This window comes from Aotus nancymaae, unplaced genomic scaffold, assembly GCF_030222135.1.
Source record: "Aotus nancymaae isolate 86718 unplaced genomic scaffold, 86718_ANA_hifiasm-v0.15.2.pri h1tg000008l, whole genome shotgun sequence".
NCBI classification, from domain to species: domain Eukaryota; kingdom Metazoa; phylum Chordata; class Mammalia; order Primates; family Aotidae; genus Aotus; species Aotus nancymaae.
In genome coordinates, this window is record NW_026988419.1 from 57,382,527 (window position 1) to 57,403,231 (window position 20,705).

General features: G+C 34.9%; 1 protein-coding gene across 4 annotated transcripts in view; it reads left to right on the forward strand.

Annotated features, from left to right (window-relative positions):
* Nucleotides 1-20,705, forward strand: part of AGPS (alkylglycerone phosphate synthase) — a 219,447-nt gene that overhangs the window by 161,708 nt on the left and 37,034 nt on the right. For all 4 annotated transcript variants that reach the window (XM_012471935.2, XM_012471934.3, XM_012471937.2 and 1 more), the window contains exons 12-15: nucleotides 7,285-7,336; nucleotides 10,541-10,617; nucleotides 12,452-12,564; nucleotides 18,414-18,483. In XM_012471935.2, the coding sequence (XP_012327358.1) occupies nucleotides 7,285-7,336; nucleotides 10,541-10,617; nucleotides 12,452-12,564; nucleotides 18,414-18,483 (312 nt within the window). The remainder of the gene's footprint in view (nucleotides 1-7,284; nucleotides 7,337-10,540; nucleotides 10,618-12,451; nucleotides 12,565-18,413; nucleotides 18,484-20,705) is intronic.

Below are 20,705 nucleotides of genomic sequence, written 5' to 3' on the forward strand. Positions count from 1 at the left end.
TATAATCCTTTGGATATATACCCAGTAACAGGATTGCTGGGTCAAATGGAATTTCTATTTTTAGGTCCTTGAGGAATCGCCACACTGTCTTCCACAATGGTTGAACTAATTTACACTCCCACCAACAGTGTAAAAGTGTTCCTATTTATCCACATCCTCTCTAGCATCTGTTGTCTCCAGATTTTTTAATGATTGCCATTCTAACTGGCATGAAATGGTATATCAATGTAGTTTTGATTTGCATTTCTCTAATGACCAGTGATGATGAGCATTTTTTCATATGTTTGTTGGCCTCGTGTATGTCTTCTTTTGTAAAGTATCTGTTCATATCCTTCGCCCATTTTTGAATGGGCTTGTTTGTTTTTTTCTTGTAAATCTGTTTTAGTTCATTGTAAATTCTGGATATCAGCCCTTTGTCAGATGGGTAGGCTGCAAAAATTTTTTCCCATTCTGTTGGTTGCCGATTCACTCTATTGACTGTTTCTTTTGCCGTGCAGAAGCTGTGGAGTTTGATTAGGTCCCATTTGTCTATTTTGGCTTTAGTTGCCAATGCTTTTGGTGTTTTGGTCATGAAGTCCTTGCCTACACCTATGTCCTGAATGGTTTTGCCTAGGTTTTCTTCTAGGGTTTTTATGGTGTTAGGTCTTATGTTTAAGTCTTTAATCCATCTGGAGTTAATTTTAGTGTAAGGTGTCAGGAAGGGGTCCAGTTTCTGCTTTCTGCATATGGCTAGCCAGTTTTCCCAACACCACTTATTAAACAGGGAATCCTTTCCCCATTGCTTGTTTTTATCAGGTTTCTCAAAGATCGGATGGTTGTAGATATGTTGTGTTGCCTCCGACGCCTCTGTTCTGTTCCATTGGTCTATATCTCTGTTTTGGTACCAGTACCATGCTGTTTTGATTACTGTAGCCTTGTAGTATAGTTTGATGTCCGGTAGTGTGATGCCTCCCGCTTTGTTCTTTTTGCTTAGAATTGACTTGGCTATGCGGGCTCTCTTTTGGTTCCATATGAAGTTTAAGGTGGTTTTTTCCAGTTCTGTGAAGAAGGTCATTGGTAGTTTGATGGGGATAGCGTTGAATCTGTAAATTACTTTGGGCAGTATGGCCATTTTCACGATATTGATTCTTCCTAACCATGAACATGGAATGTTTCTCCATCTGTTTGTGCCTTCTCTTATTTTGTTGAGCAGTGATTTGTAGTTCTCCTTGAAGAGGTCCTTTACGTTCCTTGTTAGTTGTATTCCTAGGTATTTTATTCTCTTTGTAGCAATTGTGAATGGCAGTTCGTTCTTGATTTGGCTCTCTTTAAGTCTGTTATTGGTGTATAGGAATGCTTGTGATTTTTGCACATTGATTTTGTATAGTGAGACTTTGCTGAAGTTGCTTATCAGTTTCAGGAGATTTTGGGCTGAGATGATGGGGTCGTCTAGATATACAATCATGTCGTCTGCAAATAGAGACAATTTGACTTCCTTGTTTCCTAATTGAATACCCTTTATTTCTTTTTCTTGTCTGATTGCTCTGGCTAGAACTTCCAGTACTATATTGAATAGGAGTGGTGAGAGAGGGCATCCTTGTCTAGTGCCAGATTTCAAAGGGAATGCTTCCAGTTTTTGCCCATTCAGTATGATATTGGCTGTCGGTTTGTCGTAAATAGCTTTTATTATTTTGAGATATGTTCCATCGATACGTAGTTTATTGAGGGTTTTTAGCATAAAGGGCTGTTGAATTTTGTCGAAGGCCTTCTCTGCATCAATTGAGATAATCATGTGGTTTTTATCTTTGGTTGTGTTTATGTGGTGAATTACATTTATAGACTTGCGTATATTGAACCAGCCTTGCATCCCCGGGATGAATCCTACTTGATCACGGTGGATAAGCTTTTTGATGTGCTGTTGTAATCAGCTTGCCAGTATTTTATTGAAGATTTTTGCACCTATGTTCATGATGGACATTGGCCTGTAGTTTTCTTTTCTTGTTGAGTCTCTGCCAGGTTTTGGTATCAGGACGATATTGGTCTCATAAAATGATTTGGGAATGATTCCCTCTTTTGGGATTATTTGGAATAGTTTCAGAAGGAATGGTACCAGTTCCTCTTTGTATGTCTGGTAGAATTCGGCTGTGAACCCATCTGGACCTGGGCTTTTTTTGGGTGTTAGGCTCTTAATTGCTGCCTCAACTTCAGACTTTGTTATTGGTCTATTCAACGTTTCGACTTCTTCCTGGTTTAGGCTTGGGAGGAGGCAAGTGTCCCGGAATTTATCCATTTCTTCCAGGTTTTCTAGTTTATGTGCATAGAGTTGTTTGTAATAATCTCTGATGATGGTTTGAATTTCTGTGGCATCTGTGGTGATATCCCCTTTATCATTTTTTATTGTATCTATTTGGTTATTCTCTCTTTTCTTTTTTATTAATCTGGCTAGTGGTCTATTTTGTAGATCTTTTCAAAAAACCAGCTCCTGGATTTATTGATTTTTTGAAGGCTTTTTCGTGTCTCTATCTCCTTCAATTCTGCTGTGATCTTAGCTATTTCTTGTCTTCTGCTAGGTTTTGAGTTTTTTTGATCTTGCTCCTCTAGCTCTTTCAATTTTGACTATAGGGTGTCAACTTTAGATCTCTCTTTTCTTCTCATGTGGGCACTTATTGCTATATATTTTCCTCTAGAGACTGCTTTAAATGTGTCCCAGAGATTCTGGTATGTGGTGTCTTCGTTCTCGTTGGTTTCGAAGAACATCTTTATTTCTGCCTTCATTTCATTGTTTATCCAGTCAACATTCAGGAGAAAGTTGTTCAGTTTCCATGAAGCTGTGTGTGTGGGTTGGTTTCTGAATTCTGAGTTCTAACTTGATTGCACTGTGGTCTGAGAGACTGTTTGTTTGTTATGGTTTCCATTCTTTTGCATTTGCTGAGGAGTGATTTACTTCCAATTATGTGATCAATTTTAGAGTAGGTGTGATGTGGTGCTGAGAAGAATGTATATTCTTTGGATTTGGGGTGGAGAGTTCTGTAAATGTCTATTAGGTTTGCTTGGTCCAGGTCTGAGTTCAAGTCTGGATATCCTTGTTAATTTTCTGTCTTGTTGATCTGTCTACTATTGACAATGGTGTGTTGAAGTCTCCCACTATTATTGTGTGGGAGTCTAAGTCTCTTTGTAAGTCATTAAGAACTTGCCTTATGTATCTGGGTACTCCTGTATTAGGTGCATATATATTTAGGATCGTTAGCTCTTCTTGTTGCATTGAGCCTTTTACCATTATGTAATGTCCTTCTTTGTCTCTTTTGATCTTTGTTGCTTTAAAGTCTATTTTATCAGAGATGAGAATTGCAACTCCTGCTTTTTTTTTGCTCTCCATTTGCTTGGTAAGTCTTCCTCCATCCCTTTATTTTGAGCCTTTATGTATCCTTGCATGTGAGGTGGGTTTCCTGGATACAGCACGCTGATGGGTTTTGGCTTTTTATCCAATTTGCCAGTCTGTGTCTTTTGATTGGGGCATTTAGTCCATTTACGTTTAGGGTTATTATTGTTATGTGTGAATTTGATCCTGCCATTTTGATGCTAGCTGGCTGTTTTCCCCGTTGGTTGATGCAGATTCTTCATTGTGTTGATGCTTTTTACCATTTCGTGTGTTTTTGGAGTGGCTGGTACTGGTTGTTCTTTTCTATTTGTAGTGCCTCTTTCAGGAGCTCTTCTAAAGCCGGTCTGGTGGTGATGAAATCTCTGAGTACCTGCTTGTTCACAAAGGATTTTATTTTTCCTTCACTTATGAAGCTTAGTTTGGCTGGATATGAAATTCTGGGTTGAAAGTTCTTTTCTTTAAGGATGTTGAATATCGGCCCCCACTCTCTTCTGGCTTGTAGGGTTTCTGCTGAGAGATCTGCTGTGAGTCTGATGGGCTTCCCTTTGTGGGTAACCCGACCTTTCTCTCTGGCTGCCCTTAGTATTTTCTCCTTCGTTTCAACCCTGGTGAATCTGATGATTATGTGCCTTGGGGTTGCTCTTCTAGAGGAATATCTTTGTGGTGTTCTCTGTATTTCCTGGACTTGAATATTGGCCTGCCTTGCTATGTTGGGGAAGTTTTCCTGGATAATATCCTGAAGAGTATTTTCCAGCTTGGATGCATTCTCTTCGTCACATTCAGGTACACCTATCCAAAGTAGATTAGGTCTTTTCACATAGTCCCATATTTCTTGTTGACTTTGTTCATTCCTTTTTACCTTGTTTTCTCTAATCTTGCCTTCTCGTTTTATTTCATTGAGTTGATCTTCAACCTCTGATATCCTTTCTTCTGCTTGGTCAATTCGGCTGTTGAAACTTGTGCATGCTTCGCGAAGTTCTCGTGTTGTGTTTTTCAGCTCCATCAATTCACTCATATTCCTCTCTAAGTTGTCCATTCTTGTTAGCATTTTGTCAAGTCTTTTTTCACGGTTCTTAGTTTCTTTACATTGGGTTAGAACATGTTCTTTTAGCTCACGGAAGTTTCTTATTATCCGCTTTCTGAAGGCTGATTCTGTCATTTCATCACACTCATTCTCCATCCAGTCTTGTTCCCTTGCTGGTGAGGAGTTGTGATCCCTTGTAGGAGGAGAGGTGTTCTGGTTTTGGGTCTTTTCATCCTTTTTGTGCTGGTTTCTTCCCATCTTTGTGGATTTATCCACCTGTCGAGTTTGTAGTTGTTGACTTTCTGATTTTGGTAAGTTTAAGTCTGCAGCAGCAGAACTCATAAACCCTTTTTTTTTTTCCCCATGTGTTCTGTCCCAGGGAGTTAGGGCTTTATGAGTTTCTGCTTTGCTGCTGCCATTTTCCCTGCCCACAAGGAGTCAGCCTAGTCATTCTCAGCCTGCAGAGGCTTCGCTGAGCTGCTGTGGGCTCCGCCCAGCTGCCGTGTGAACTTCCCTGCAGTCCTGTTTATATGGGTATAGTTAGAACTGCTTCCGCTATGTTGGCCTGCCTCTGTAGTGACAGACTCTCTCTGTAATGGCGGGTTGCCTTGGCAATGGCAGGTTGCCTCGGCGATGGCAGGTTGCCTCGGGAACTGCAGGCTGCCTCCGTAATGGCGGACGCCCCTCCTCCACAGAACTGGACCGTCCCGGGTTGAGTTGTGCTTGCCGTGAAAGTCTCAACCCAGAGCTTTTCCAATTGCTGTTTTTTTGTTTTTGTTTTTGTTTTTGTTTTTGTGGGGGTGGGACCAGCCGGGCCTGGTCACCTGGCTCCCTGCTTCAGAGCCTTTTGTTTTTTAGTTGACTGGTCGGCTCTCTACCAGGTGACCTGGTCGCCTGTTGAATAGGCACTGGGATCTGTGTGATTTCCCGTGCGGCGACCCACTGCACCGGCTGAAACCGTGGCTCTGAGATTCATGGCACTTTTTTGCCCAGGAATCTCCTGGCCTGGCTCCCTGTTTCAGCTCCCCTTGCTGGCTGAGAGGGAACACAGTCTAGTTTACTCTGCACTGGGAACCCCTGCACCAGGGCGCAGGCCAAACAGCCGCACCGGCCAAAACAGCCGCGCTGGCGACCCATGGGGCTCCTCCGCCTGTGAATCTCCTGGTCTGTGGGCAGTAAAAATCTGTCTGGAAATGCGGCATCCACTCACCCTCTGCACTTTCACTCGGACCTGCAATCCTGAGCTCCTCCTAACCGGCCATCTTGGATCTCCTCTCCAGCAGTAATTTCTTAATGCCATCTAATATTCATTCTATAAGATTATTCTAGTTATCTCCAAAATATGTTTTATGGATAGTGTTTACCAACCAAGATTTTAATCAAAACCTACATATTCTAATTGTTTTAGAGATTAAATACCCATAGAAATTTACTATACTAAATGTAGTATACTTTCCTCCTCCTCCTTTTTTTTTTTTTTTTTTTTTTTTTTGAGTCAGGATCTCACACTGTTGCTTAGGCTGGAATGCAGTGGCCCAATCTCAGCTCACTGCAACCTCTGCCTCCCAGGTTCAAGTGATTCTTGTACCTCAGTCTCCTGAGTAGCTGAGATTATAGGTGTATACCACCATGCCCAGTTAATTTTTGTATTTTTAGTAAAGACAAGGTTTTACCACGTTGGCCAGGCTGAATTCCTGTCCTCAAGTGATTTGCACACCTCAGCCTCCCCAAGTGCTGGGATTTCAGGTGTGAGCCACTGCACCCATCCCTTCCCATTTTCTGATATATGTGTACTTATGTGGATTGTTTTCATTAATAATACTTACCATTGATAAAGGTGCGGTAAAATGTGGTTGATAGTAGGAGATGGAATTTACAATTTGTTGGTAGTAACTTAAAATGTTTCTGTTGTCAATGACAGAGTGGTTGTTACTCTCTTATTTTTCTTATGTGCTTAAGCCAGAATAAATACTTATGTATGTTATATGTATATTCTTCTTATGAAAAAATTTGGTCTAATCAGGCTTTGTATTTTTTATTAGAAGTCAATTGCCCATTTTATGAAAACTTTTCAGATTTGTAAATGTGAAGAAAACTGATTTTCCTTTAGTATTTTTGGAAACTGGTAAGATTTTTAAAAGTATCAACCCAACTACAAAGACATCCTGATATCAATATTTGAAATTACTCAGGTTGTACATTTCTTTAACATTTTTAAACTATTATACATTTAACAAGACTACAAAATAGCAATTAAGATAGTTTTTATGTAATTTTTTTTGGAATATCACTTTAAAGCTATGTGTGTGTTTGCATGCATGCATGTGTGCCTGTGTGTGTGTACATGCACGCATGTATGTGTGTTTTAAGTGATTTATGGAGGCTCTGTAGTTTACCTGAAATAGTGCTCATCTAAAAGTCAGAATATCTTCATCTTCTACCTTCACTGTGGACACAATACAGCATAGTTCATAAAATGGCCTAATACTTGAGGCACTGGATTTTAGTCCTAGATACATCTTTGGTCTAAAATAATCCACTTTGGAGCCTGGTATTTCTTTTAGGATATTCACATACAGCTTTGCAGGCAGTAAGCAGCTTTTTCTGTTGATAAATTTAAAATCTGATAACTTATGTTTATATTTATTTATCTATATCTGTAGATTTCTTCTCTCTAAATATTTTATAGAAGTCATTGATATTTGTCTTCACAAAAAAATATATGAAAAGTTAATTTTTTTCCTCTGTAAATCCTTAGGAACTAAGCTCTTGATCTCTTAAATTTAGAAAGATAATATTCATACTCTTGATCTCTTAAATGTAGAAAGATAATATTCATATTCTACCTATCTAGCTTCTTACTGTATTAAATTTGTATCACTTTTTTTTCTTTTTAAAACAGAGGTGTGCTCCGGCATCTATTCGCCTCATGGACAATAAGCAGTTTCAGTTTGGTAAGTAAGGAGTGGTAATTTTAAAATGTCACTTGGCCACAAAAATTTATGAAACATCAGTAGGAAGAGTACACAGTGCAGAAGTAGAAAGTCAGTCTTGCCTTTCAGGAAGATGTCAGTCTAATGAAGACAGACAATTGACAGCAGTGTTCGAGGGCCTGTAGGTTCTACCCTCTCTAGTGTTGACTGTGTCTCCCCTTCCTCTGCCCTTTATTTAGCCACCAACATGATCCTTTTGAAATACAGATCTGATCATGCTTTTTGGCTGTCTATATAACCTTTTTTATTTCTCAGTTTTAATTGAAGCCTTTACATCAGTATATTGCCATGGCTTCATGATCAAGCAGCAGAGGAAATAATGCTTAGCACAGCAAAGGGTGTCCAAGAGCCTGCACCAGCCATATGGCTGATTGATCAGTGTTTATACCACATTGGTTGTTAACAAAGCACAGGCCATAGTATTAGTTGTTAATATTTTTAATATCCTTTTTACCTCAGGTACAACTCTTAATACATTACATTGACATCTAATTTCAGTATATTGAAATGATGTATATCATTGACTATATGGACATAATCCAAAGATGTCCTTTGTAAACTAAAGTTTCTCAAATTTAGGGTACATTTGTTAGTCATTTTTCTATCACCTGTACTTATCAAATAATCCACACTTATATGTTGATTGAATTAATCATCAAACTGGCAAGAGGGTGAACAAATCCTGGATAGCTCATAGCATAGTACTGATCACATTGTCAATAGCACACTTTATAAAATTCTCTTCATGACTGTTCGTCAGAGTGGTATTCCCACTTTACAAATGACTCAGAGGCTCATTATTTTGACTACAGTCCACAAGTTGTATGTGGTAGGGCTGGGGATGAACCCAAATTTATCTGACTAAAAAGCCCAGGATTTTTTGCACTGTCTGTAACCACTACTTTAAAACATAGATAATGGGCTGTGCATGGTGGCTTACGCCTATAATCCCAGTACTTTGGAAGGCCAAGGTGGAGGGATCACCTGAGATCGAGAGTTCAATTCCAGCCTGACCAACATGGAGAAACCCCATTTCTACTAAAAATACAAAATTAGCTGGGTGTGGTGGCACATGCCTATAATCCCAGCTACTCAGGAGGCTGAGGCAGGAGAATCACTTGAACCCAAGAGGTGAAAGTTTCCTTGAGCTGAGATTGCACCATTGCACTCCAGCCTGGGCAACAGAGTGGAAACTCCATCTCAAAAATATAATAAAATAAAATATAAAACATAGATAATTAATAAATCCTTTTAAATGACTTGACTAACATTGAAATAATAGAAAATTTACTAATCAAACTGTCCAGCTAGTAAATTTGGAAATGAATTTAATATTTAAGAAACCACAATAGCTAGAGTATATTTAAAATGTAATTATGTTGATAGGCAACATATTTAAGAAAAAGTGAAAGATAATATTCTCTAGTTGATACTAATGCTTGACCTACTTAAAAGTATCACTTTTACAATAATGTATTCTTCAAAGTTATCATGTCAACTTAGTATTAGAGATGTATGTGAATAATTCTACTAGCATTAATGGAAATTGTGCATATAAATCTCAATGAGTGACGGTGAACATTTACCCTTAAGGATTATTTCATATTAGAGTAGTATCATATGAAGTCCTCATGCATTGTATAAAGATAAGTGACTCTTTTGTATAAAGAATAGATAATTTCAACTTCTGCCAAGAACACAACATGCACATTCAATATATACATGTTTATATATTTATTTCTAATTTGTTGTTAATGTAGGAGGAGTTCCATTTGGGACCAGAAATGGCTGTTTTGTTGATATATTATTTCTATCTTTATAGATATTAGGAATTGTCTCTTAAAGCACATAATACTAGAGAAGCATCTCTGATACTTTACAATAAACAAAAAAAAAATCCCCAGGCATATCTCTTACTTGTGATCCAGGAACTCAAAAAGATTGCTAGGTAGATTTCTGTCTAACCTGTAGTTCAATTTGTTTGTTTGTTTGTTGTTTTGTTTTAAAGCCCCAGGTATAGCATAGATATCTAACTTTTAGCCTCTGGTTAAGACTTCTATTACTTGGGTTCTTATGTAACACAGTTTCCTATTATAATCAGCAAAAGTGTAGTAATAAGTAGTATTACAGATTGAGATTCTCATAAAAAATTGATAGAAAAAAACTACCAGTGATAGTTTTAGAAAAGCTAGTTTGCTCACTTCATCTACTTTAACTGATTGTTCAGTTTGAAAAAAAAAAAAAGAAGAGAAAAGCTAGCTTGCTCTCTGCACCTATTTTAAAGGAAGGAAAGGAAGGGCCTATACTTTAAAAACAAACAAAATCCCCAAACCTCAAAGGCTTTTTTCTTTAAAAAGAAACCTTTTATTTGGAAGATAATTTTAGATTTACTTAAGACTGAAATTCTTTATAAAAATTTCATATAAATGGTATAACACACTTTTCTGAATTAGGCTTCTAACACTGAGGCCAGATGTATGACTCTTAAATGTAACAATCATAGGAGTTGAGAAGTTGTTAGTTTCTAAAAACAATGAGAAAACAGTAAAAGGTTTTCACTCAATTAAGCTTAATCCGCAGGCAAAGATGTTAATTTAATAGACTTCGAGACTTCATTTATGTTATTTTGGCAATTTTAACTCTCTGGATGTGATTAAGGAAGCAATTACTAGTTTTATCCCAAGAATTCTGGATGAATTAAGAATTAATTAAGAAACAACCTTAAACTTGGCATTAGCTCCATATTTGGTTATAGTTCTGAGTAGTTTGTGTATAATTAAAAAAATAAAAGTAAAACCAGCCACCATGGGTGTTCTTAATGAAATAAAAATTAATGAAGTAATTTTATTATGTATAAACCACACCATTGAAAGATAAACTATGTATAGTATTAATTACATATAGAAATTTGACTTAAAAAAAACAAACTGAGAATGTGTTTTGTAAATAAAAAGTTGTTTGTGACATTTGAAAGAAGATAAAAGTAGCAAATATTAATATAACTATATATCGTAATGTAAATATATATGTACATAACATGGGGAGATTTAAAAAATTAAAGTCGTGAAAACTTTTACTTTCTTTAGGATACTAAGTTGGAATAGCCTCTTGATCTTCTGAAAAACACAGAATATGCTATTAATATAAATTTTTTTCTCTTCTTAGGTCATGCTCTTAAACCTCAGGTTTCCTCTATTTTTACATCATTTTTGGATGGATTAAAAAAGTTTTATATTACAAAGGTAAGAATTTTTATAAAATGCTAAATTTTTAAATGCTTAAGATATCTGTTTTCTGATTTTTTCCCACATACACCTATTATTAGGGTGTTTTTCCATGTTGCTATGTACATTTCAGGATTATAATTTTTTATGTTGGAGTAAATATTAAGTAAATCAATCAGTCAATTTCAGAAAATTTTAATTCTTTCCAGTTTTGAAGCTTCTAAAAATAACACTACATTTGAACAGTTATATTTTCATAACATTTTCTAGTTTGAATTTTTTCCTTTGTGGAAGGTATGCAGAAGTGAAATAAGAGTGTGGATTTTTTTTAACCTTTGATTGTTGAATTTTTTTCCTACAATGTTAAGCCATCTTACACTATTACTAGCAATGCATGTATGCCTTCTTTTCCTTGAATCCTTGTTATTGCATGTGGGATTCTTTTTGTTATATTTTAAATTTACCAGAGGGGAAACAGTACTTTCTTTTAGTTCATGTTTTTTGAAGCTCCAGCGAGGCTGGACATTAACATTTTCTTGTATTTTCTAGATCTAATTTTTGTGTGAATTTGTTCTATATGGTTATTTTTGCCAGGGGGACAGCTTCATGTTTTTTTCTTGGTGCTTTGATGTATCCCTTTGAGACTGGTATTATTAGATGCCCTTTGTCATAAATATAAATAATTTTTTTCCTGGTCTGGCATCTCCTCTTTTAATAGGGATTTTTCTTTTTTCATATGAAAGTTTCAAATTTTTATATCTTTTCTTGTGATTATTTAATATAGTCTAAGCTTAGAAAGCCTTCTTTCCACCAGAAATATAAGGGCCATTTTCTTTACTCTCTCTCATACACTAAATGATCATTTTAAAAAAATTATCTTGATTACTATTTGTATTTATTTCAATTTTATTATGTGAAAAAGATCTAAATTAATCTTCACCTCCTGCTCCTCCAATTGCTAACCAGTTGTGGCAGCACCATTAATTAATCTGTGCTTCTCATACATTGATTTGGTATGCCTCACATCATATGCACTTATTTAAAAAATAGACTCCATTTTAGTGTATCTCATTCTTTTTTAATGAGTTTTTTGTTCTTGAAAAATTAAATAGATTTTATTGTTGTAGGTCTGTTTTTCCCTCTTGTTATTCAGAATTTTCCTTATTATCACCATCATTTATTTATTATTCTAGAAAAATTTTAGAAACTTTTCATCATTTTAGGAAGTCCATTGTGGTTACTAAAATTGGAATAAACTAGTACATTAATTTGGGCAAATATTGAGTGGTTTATAATATTTAGTTTATGCAATTAGGAGCATATGTCTTACTCATCTTTTTTGGATATGTTTTAGATACGTTTCCTAATATGTTTCTTTTTAAGATTGTTAGATACTGTTTTAATTTCATGCATAAGATCTCCTTTGAAAATATTATTTAATAGAAAATTATTAGTAGTATGTAGGGATGTTGTTGATTTTTTCTTCTCGTCCAATATATCCAGCTACTTTATTCTATCATTCTGCAGTTTTTTATTTGATTCTTTATCATAGTTATTATTTCAACAAAATATTTGTTGTATTTACATGAGTAATATGTCATTATAATTAACACTGTGGCATATTTTGAAATAAAGTGCTTTTCCTATGCTGAACAGTTTTGCTACATTGTAATGACCTGAATAGGTTTATTAAACATTCTTAATGATTGACATGTAAAGTTTCAAAGCTAAATATTTAAGAAATCAGTGCATTTGAGCCCAGATCAGAAGGAAAAGACCAAAATGTGTTTTGATTTATTATTTTGTAGGATAAGACTTATCTGTAATAATAATAATTTTTTTTTTTTTGTAGTTTAAAGGATTTGACCCAAATCAACTAAGTGTAGCCACATTACTGTTTGAGGGGGACCGTGAGAAGGTTCTTCAACATGAAAAACAAGTGTATGACATTGCTGCAAAATTTGGGTATGGCTTCAACTTCATAATGCCAAGAGAAAGAAAGTTAAGCTAAGATTCTAATATCACCAAGCAGTTATTAAAGTACCAGACACTAATGTCTCCAAGCAGACTGTATGTCTCAAAGCAGTTATTAATTTCAGTTTAGTATTAAATTTGTGGTAATTTATAATAGTAAATGTAAAATATTGTTTTCATTTACTTCCAAAATGTTTAGGAAGTTAGATTGATATATTACTCTTGTCTAATCATATATATATATATTATTAAATATTGTATTTTTCCTAGGTTTTTACATTAATGTCAATTTGGTGATATTTGTTCTACTAGAGTAAAAGAGAAAATTCATTGTTCTCTTACTCTTTAGTGATAATAGTATATATGTAAAGCATGCTACTAGTGTGTTTTTAAAAGGAAATTGTGTTTAATCGAAGGTATTTGATAAATTATCTATACTCTACCCCCTGTCACTTACTGTTTTGTGCTGGTATAAAGAAACAGAAAACATTTCACATCTATAACCAACTGAATAATGGTAGGGTGGTTTCTGTCTGTCTTCTTGATGGATTATAAAACTGATTGATGAGAACTATAGTGAAAATGTCATTTATCAGGACTACATTTTTTCCTTTCCTTTTAGAGTACGTAAACTAACAGTTTCTAGACACTAATCTTTCCTTTTTTTATTTCGGGGATTAAAATACATCATATACATTATGCTTAATATGTGTTCTTTGTAAATATTTATTTTCATTTCTTTTTTGTTGTTTTTTAAGAAAACAAATGAACACTTAATTTGGAGCCATGTGTCTTAGAATGTCACAGTTTTATGTATTTTTTTAATATATAATGTTTAGCTCTTTGTTTCTAGGGTTGTCTGAACTTAGTGTTAAAGTGCACTATTCTTAAAGGGGAAAAGAGTCTAATCTTAGACTTAAATTTTAGTTTACTTTTGTACTATTTTTAAATATTGAAAATGTCTCACTTTTATTTTTACCCTATTCTGAAATTGGCAAATGGAATTTTAATTTTTTCAGTAAAAGATAAAGTTTATTCATCTTTCATCTTTTCTCAGTAGCTGTTTTGGGAATTGCTGATATTTTCACTAAATTAGTTAAAAATAATTGTGCCATAAAAATCCATGTAATGACCAGATGGCATGAATTTCAGGTCATCTCATTTTTGTTTGAATTTTTGAAATGTACATGTTTTCCTTCCCAGAAGGAATTTAGCCCTATGTATTTACCTGTTTTTTAGCTTCTAAGATATATGGAGTACATATGTAATTTGATTAAAAGACTGATCTCTTAAAACATATGATATTAGTAAGAAACAAGGAGATTTAAAAATCTGCTCTAACTTTAAATATTAGAGACTGAAACTTTAAAAAACTGTTCATTGTATATCTAAATATTTACCTGGGATTTCATAATTTCTCAGAAGGACTTGTAGGAAAATGGAAGAGTGCATTTTGCTTTATTATTTGAATAACCGTATATAGGGTTAAATTTGGTTAGTATCACCTCAGTCTTCTTCCCCTTCACATACACCTCTACATCTGTACACACACCCACACACAGAGGAATTTCACTTTTTAGGATCTGTCATTATAATTACAATTAAGTTATTACTAGTTTGTAATGTGCCACATTTCCTGTTATAATCGGGTGGGATGATGACATAATGCCCATTTGTTGTGCCTCATAATTTTTATAGGTCATGACCTGTCTTTTCCTGTGCTTCACTGATGATGTCTAGTTCATACTAGATGCTTGATTCAATAATTGTTGAATGACTGAATGAAACTGAATACTATATTTTCCTGATATCTTTTATTCTACTTTGTTTATGCCTGATTACTGTGCTGCCTGTAAAGCAGTGTATTTTTATCTTTAGATATTTATCAGAACATTTTGTCTGTTTTTTTAGGGGGGGTATGCAGTCTTGCTCTGTTGCCCAGGCTGGAATATAGTGGCATGATCTTGGCTCACTGTAAGCTCCGCCTCCCAGGTTCAAGTGGTTGTCCTGCCTCAGCCTCCTGAGTAGGTGGGATTGGAGGCGCACACCACTACACCTGACTAATTTTTGTGTTTTTAGTAGAGATGGGGTTTCACCATGTTGGTCAGGCTGGTCTTGAACTCCTGACCTCGTGATATGCCCTTCTCGGCCTCCCAAAGTGCTGGGATTACAGGTGTGCATTTTAATTTTAATTTTAATCAGCTTTAATTTGAGCCAGCAATTGACATGAACATCAGTAATGCCAGTTTTGTTTTCTCATATGTCACTATCCACTAACCAATTAAAAATATGAGTGAATCTTCTTTAAGATTTGGTATCCAGCTGTCTTCAGATACTGATACTTAGGCCCAAGCACTATTGCTGTACTTCCAGAAGTTTTGCCTACTCAAACAAAACTTGTATCAAATTTGTCCATTAAAAATAGGTTATAGTAAATGAGATTTAGTTTAAAGCAAGGGCAAAATGTTTAAGACTGGCTCCGTTTGAGGTCTCATTTTTTTGCTATTATTTGTTCCTTCTTAGTTATAATTAATTTCTTAATGTGCTTTCATCCTGGCTTTATTAGATGTGAACAGCTGTTTTAAACAACCCAGATTGTTATTTGGCCGATTACTTAGAGCTATTTCGATTTTTTTTTTTTTTTTTTTGAGACAGTGTCTTTCTCTGTCACTCAGGCTGGAGTGCAGTGACCTAATCGTGGCTCACTGTAGCTTCAACCTTCCTGGGCTCAAAGGATGCTTCCTCTTCAGCTGCCTGAGTACCTGGGACTACAGGTGCATGCCACCATGCCTAATTTATTGTTATTATTATTATTATTATTTTAGTTTTTATAGAGACAGGGTTTTGCCACGTTGCCCAGGCTGGCCTCAAACTCCTGGGCTCAAGTGATCCTCCCATCTTGGCCTCCCAAAGTGCTGGGATTACAGGCGTGAGCCACTGCACCTGGCCTATTTTAAGTTTTTAATACTTGAAAATATCTTCTTTTGGTTTTCTATCAGAAGTTCTAGTATCCCACCAGTTTTCTGTAGTCACCAAATTTTTGTTCTAATCACTGAAGATTCAAGGATATTTTACTTAGGTAAAATGCCACTCTGACCATCCTCAATGGTTAATCACCTCTGCTGTGTAACAAGACAAAGGAAAGCACCACCAAGTTTCTTTCTGCTGTAGTTTTCATATGTTAGTTTAGCTCATGTATTTTTATTTTGAATTGGAGCATTATTCATCTATCCCTTATTGTTTTTATTTGTTTGTTTATCAAACTCTCTATCCATTTACCAATTAAAAATGAGTGAATCTTAATTGACTATTATAAAGTACTCCCAACAGTTTAGAGCATTTTTATGTGCTGTCTTAGCCATTTTTTTCTCTTTTCTTGCCCTTCACTCCCACCCCAACACAGTTCAATACCTTTGAACACATATGACCCAACAGAACATAGTAGCCACATAATGAATAATTGTACTTTGGTTGTTTATCCATGTTTGCTAGTAATGTATTTTAACTTCTCTAAGAGCGGAGCAAAATAAACATCACCTGTCAGCACTCATGACAGGTGTTTTGACATTTACCATAGGACTTAAGGCAGTATGTTACCATTATTTTTAAAGCATGCTTAAGTTGTTTAATATAATTTACCATGAGAGTTATTAGGTTCACCAGATGGCCCTTTTATATAAAAAGATTGTCTCTCATTTCTCTTTCATTAGTCTTTCCAGTCCTTCCTCATGAGACAGGTTTAAATTTGTTTAAAAACCTTGAATTGATATATGAAATCTGTGGGGACAGCAGGAAGTAGGGGATGGATGTTGCTACTTTAACATAAGGCAGTTTGAATCTACATGCAGTCTTTCTGGAGTGATTACAAAAGTGACAATTTAGATACATTTAATTTTTAAGCCCTACTATTCTTTATATATTTTATTTTAAGGTAATTCTGGCTAGAATATTGACAGTTCTGAAAGCTAAAAAGAGATAAGTTTCAAAAAGTTAAATCATAAGTCTGTGATTTCCTTGCAAAGCCCAGATTGACTTTACTTCTTTGGGCTTATGAATTTAGAAAAGACATCTAATTTCTTCCTGCTTTAAATTAGAAAATGCATGTTTCTCTGTAGTTTGTCTGCCTGGATCCTAATGTGAACAGATCTGTTTCCTTCCTGCTGCCAGATATTAGAAATATTAGAAGAGGGTCTAAAGAAAGATCTGTTGGGACTGGAAAAGTAGGACTTTTTGTCTCATTTTGACATAACAGAAGCAAGCCTACTAAATGTTTATACCTGTTACTTCTCATCAGGTACATACTTGGCATTCTCTTTTCTCAAGTATTTTCAATACAGTTGTCTTGCACCCTTTCCTACTCCTCACTCTCTTTTCCTTTCCTTCCTCACTAGGTTCAGGATGGATGAACTGTTTCTGTTTCCTAGACCTGTGGTGTTTTTTCTCTCTTGGACTCAGAGTCTCTGTTTTGTATCTGCTTGAGCTATGGGCTAAGCTATTTCCCTTCAAGCACTTGCCACAGCAGTTTTCCTTTTGTTTTGAAACTTTATTTGGCTTTCTACTTCCAACCTCACATCCAACTCAGAATTGTGTTCTGTCTCTTCTTCTCACATTCAGCTGCTTGACCAAAGTTTTATCTTCTTTGCTCATTAACGTTCTAATACAAACAATCCCCTTCATTTTTTTAATTATACCCCATTCTCAAGTAGTTCTAAACTAGAGCTGCTTATAATCAAATCTTTGCCACTTCCCTTGGATAATGCTATCTACCCATAATGGCAATCAGGAAATTCTGATTTAACCCATATATTCTAGCCTGAAATTATATTACAGTATTTGTATAGAACAAGAGTACATCTACATTGTATTATTTACCTACTACCAAATCCAACACGACTTCAGAAGAAGAAAATATTTAATTATAAGGTGTTAATTGAGGCCCTAAGAGACATGGTTTTTCCTTTAGTTGACTAAAGTTAAAATTTTAATTTCTGTTTGATAATGGAAAAGGCATAATTAAAAACTATTTACTAAAGGTAGTGAAAACAGTATTCATTCATTGTCTTTTAAAATAAGAATAACTTTTATAAACAAGAGTACTTGGACTGAATTATATGTTATATGGGATTAATCCTAACTAGAGCATCAGATACAATTTCTATGAATGAAACTATTTTCAAATTGAAAGATAGTTTATATGTTCATAGTAATAAAACCTTAACTGTGTTGGTCTTATATTTATTTATACATTGCTTTATGAAGTTTAATGTTTCTATGTAAGTATGTTTTGTCTCTCATTTAAATCATAAATTTTATAAAATAAACACCATATTTAACATTCCAAATACTATGTACTCAAGTATTCTGGAAGCTTCTCAATATTGGGGAGTTCCTAGTCAGTCATCACATTTCTTCAAATATGATTAAGACAATAGTCACATAAATATATGAGTAAGGATATGATGAATAAAATAAGAATACTTGTGTGAAGATTATTTTAGCTTATTTGTTTGTTTCTCATAATTCTTTCTCTACTCTTTTGAGAATATGGGTAGAAGAAGTTGAGTTTATGAGTCAATTTTATTAGTTTGGTGGATAAAAGTTTGAAATTAAGACTAAACAGAACTATTTAAAGTGTTTTCAGATTTTTGTTATCCAAACTTATTCTCTTGACAGTTTCTTGATACATTTATGATTAATGAGATTAAGATAAAAATGAAATGCTGTGTAATATATGTTAATCTATCAAACAGTTATCTTGAGGTATCATATCAGTTTGGTTTGGTTTGTATATTTTTAATAGTTCATTTGAAATTTATTAACAGTTTGTTCTTTAATTACAGTGGATTGGCAGCTGGAGAAGATAATGGACAGAGAGGTTATTTGCTGACCTATGTCATTGCATACATTCGAGTAAGTTATATTTCTCTTGCCACTTAATTTATGTTGCAAACAATACTTTTTCTTACTTTCAATGAATGCAATTATCTTCCCTATTTTTATTTTAAGCTACTGTAATTTAGCATATCATTTTACATGAACCTTGTTTTAGCTACAAACCTTCAAAAGCCTATTTAAACCTTCTCAATATGCTTTTGAGGAAGTTAAATATGATTTAACATGTCTTTCTGCTTTTTAAAAGAATGGAGCCTTTCTCTGTTTCAAAGTTGAGCATACCATTCATAACGTTACCTGGTTAAAATCAAGCTGTTTTATTTAGCAACATTCTTCACTTAATAATCTGTTTTAATGATGTGTAAATCCTTAACTGTGTTTTAAAATTTTGATATTTAACTTAAAGTAGTTAAATGTCAACTTGAACATATTTTTACTTCTCTAAGAAAGATTGAATTAATATATTCTCATTTTAGCAAAAATTTAATTCTAGCTAAGATCTAAATTTTAAATGGTATTCACTACCATTAAGCATATAGTCCTTCTCTTTTGTCCCCTGCCCCCACAGTGATAAGTAAAAATATATTTATTGCCTGTTCAGTGTTTTAGAAATTTTGATTAAGAGATGTACTGATCATGAAAGGTACTAGATGATTGTAGAACTTGTAAATAATATATACCTTTATAGACTATCATACCATGGTTTCTTCCCATAGTAAGCATTTTGAATATACATAATTGTTTCTCAGGCATTTTCTGTGAGGATATTAGCTTTTAACCCATAATACTGAATTTAGAATTCTAGAAAATGAAATATAAGTGTAACAAGTACAGCATATGTAATGTTGGGTTTCAGGGGTTCAGGAGAGCCCTCAGTTCCCCTGAGAGGATGTTTCTCCAGGTTCTTGGTCTATCACTCCTCAAGAATGGGAGAGGAGACCATGGCACAGTGCGCAGTAAATGCTGGACTCAAAAGTGTTGGTAGCAAGTGATTGGTAGAAAGGAGAGAGAAAGAAACAACTAACTCTCACATTAAGTGAGAGAATCCAGGCAGATGGAATCCAGGAGAGGAAAGCAGCTTCCACACTGAGTAGAAGGGAATAGAGAGAGAGAGATGGAGTTTAGGAGGGGAAGACAGGCTTCCATGGGCGAGTGTGGAAGGGGACTCCAGAGGGAAAATCCAGGGGAAAGATGGCTTCCACAAGAGAATGTTTATGGAAGGGGATCCAAACATGGAGTCCAAAGGGGTGTGGAAGAAGGGGACTTTTAACTTGGGAGGAACCCCCACCTTCTCTAAGTTTTCTGGCCAATGAAAGGGGTTCCTTAGAACTTGCACTGTAGTGATTGACTTTTGATTCTTCCCATGCCCACAAAAATTAAAACAGAGACTGTTAAATCTCCCGATGGAGAGAGATGGAAGAGGGACATGGTGCTGAGAAGTTCTTGCCCTTGAAACTACTCACCCTCGTGGACCTGGAAAGAGAACACCCTCCCTCACATAGACACAATTTGGAGTATCTATCTTAATTTTTAAGGTTCTAGTTAATGTTAAAACTGAGTCAACAGCAAGTTAGGGATTCCCACTCCCCCTCCCCCAGATTACATGTTTTATGTTTTTATAAGTTTTGCAATGGTTAATACCATTGTCTCCAAATATATGTTTACTGAATAAATAAGTGCATTAGAGAAAACGAAATGTTTTACATTAGTAATTTGGGGATTTTTTTTTTGTATCAACCACAGGTGGGTTGAAATGACTCATTTTACTAGAAGTGAAAACTTAACATATATTGACTTTTCTACCTTATAAAATTTTCTTTCAAATCCCTGGACTTCTTTGGTGGCTTGTGTATCTTTCCAATTTTGATAATAGAACAATTTTGCTCTAGGTAAAGAAATTAAGTATTATAAGTTACTTGTAATATGAGTATTATATCCTCTGTACTATAAAATATTTTCCTAGCAGAAGTGCCTCCAGATGTTTAATCCAATCTGTCACTTCAGATTGATGCACTATATTACTATATTTTTCAAGAAAAGATGCTTTTAAGAAAAAAGTCTCTTCCTTCTAAACACCCCCCCACCCCCACTTCTTGATCCTCCTGCTTCTTTGATCTTGACTAATTTTTGATATTGGTTTATTTACTATTTATGCCACTAAAATTCTATTCTGTTAGTATTGTCTACATGTACATAGACTGTTTTGGATAGAAACTCCATTCACTAGAGAAATAAATTTA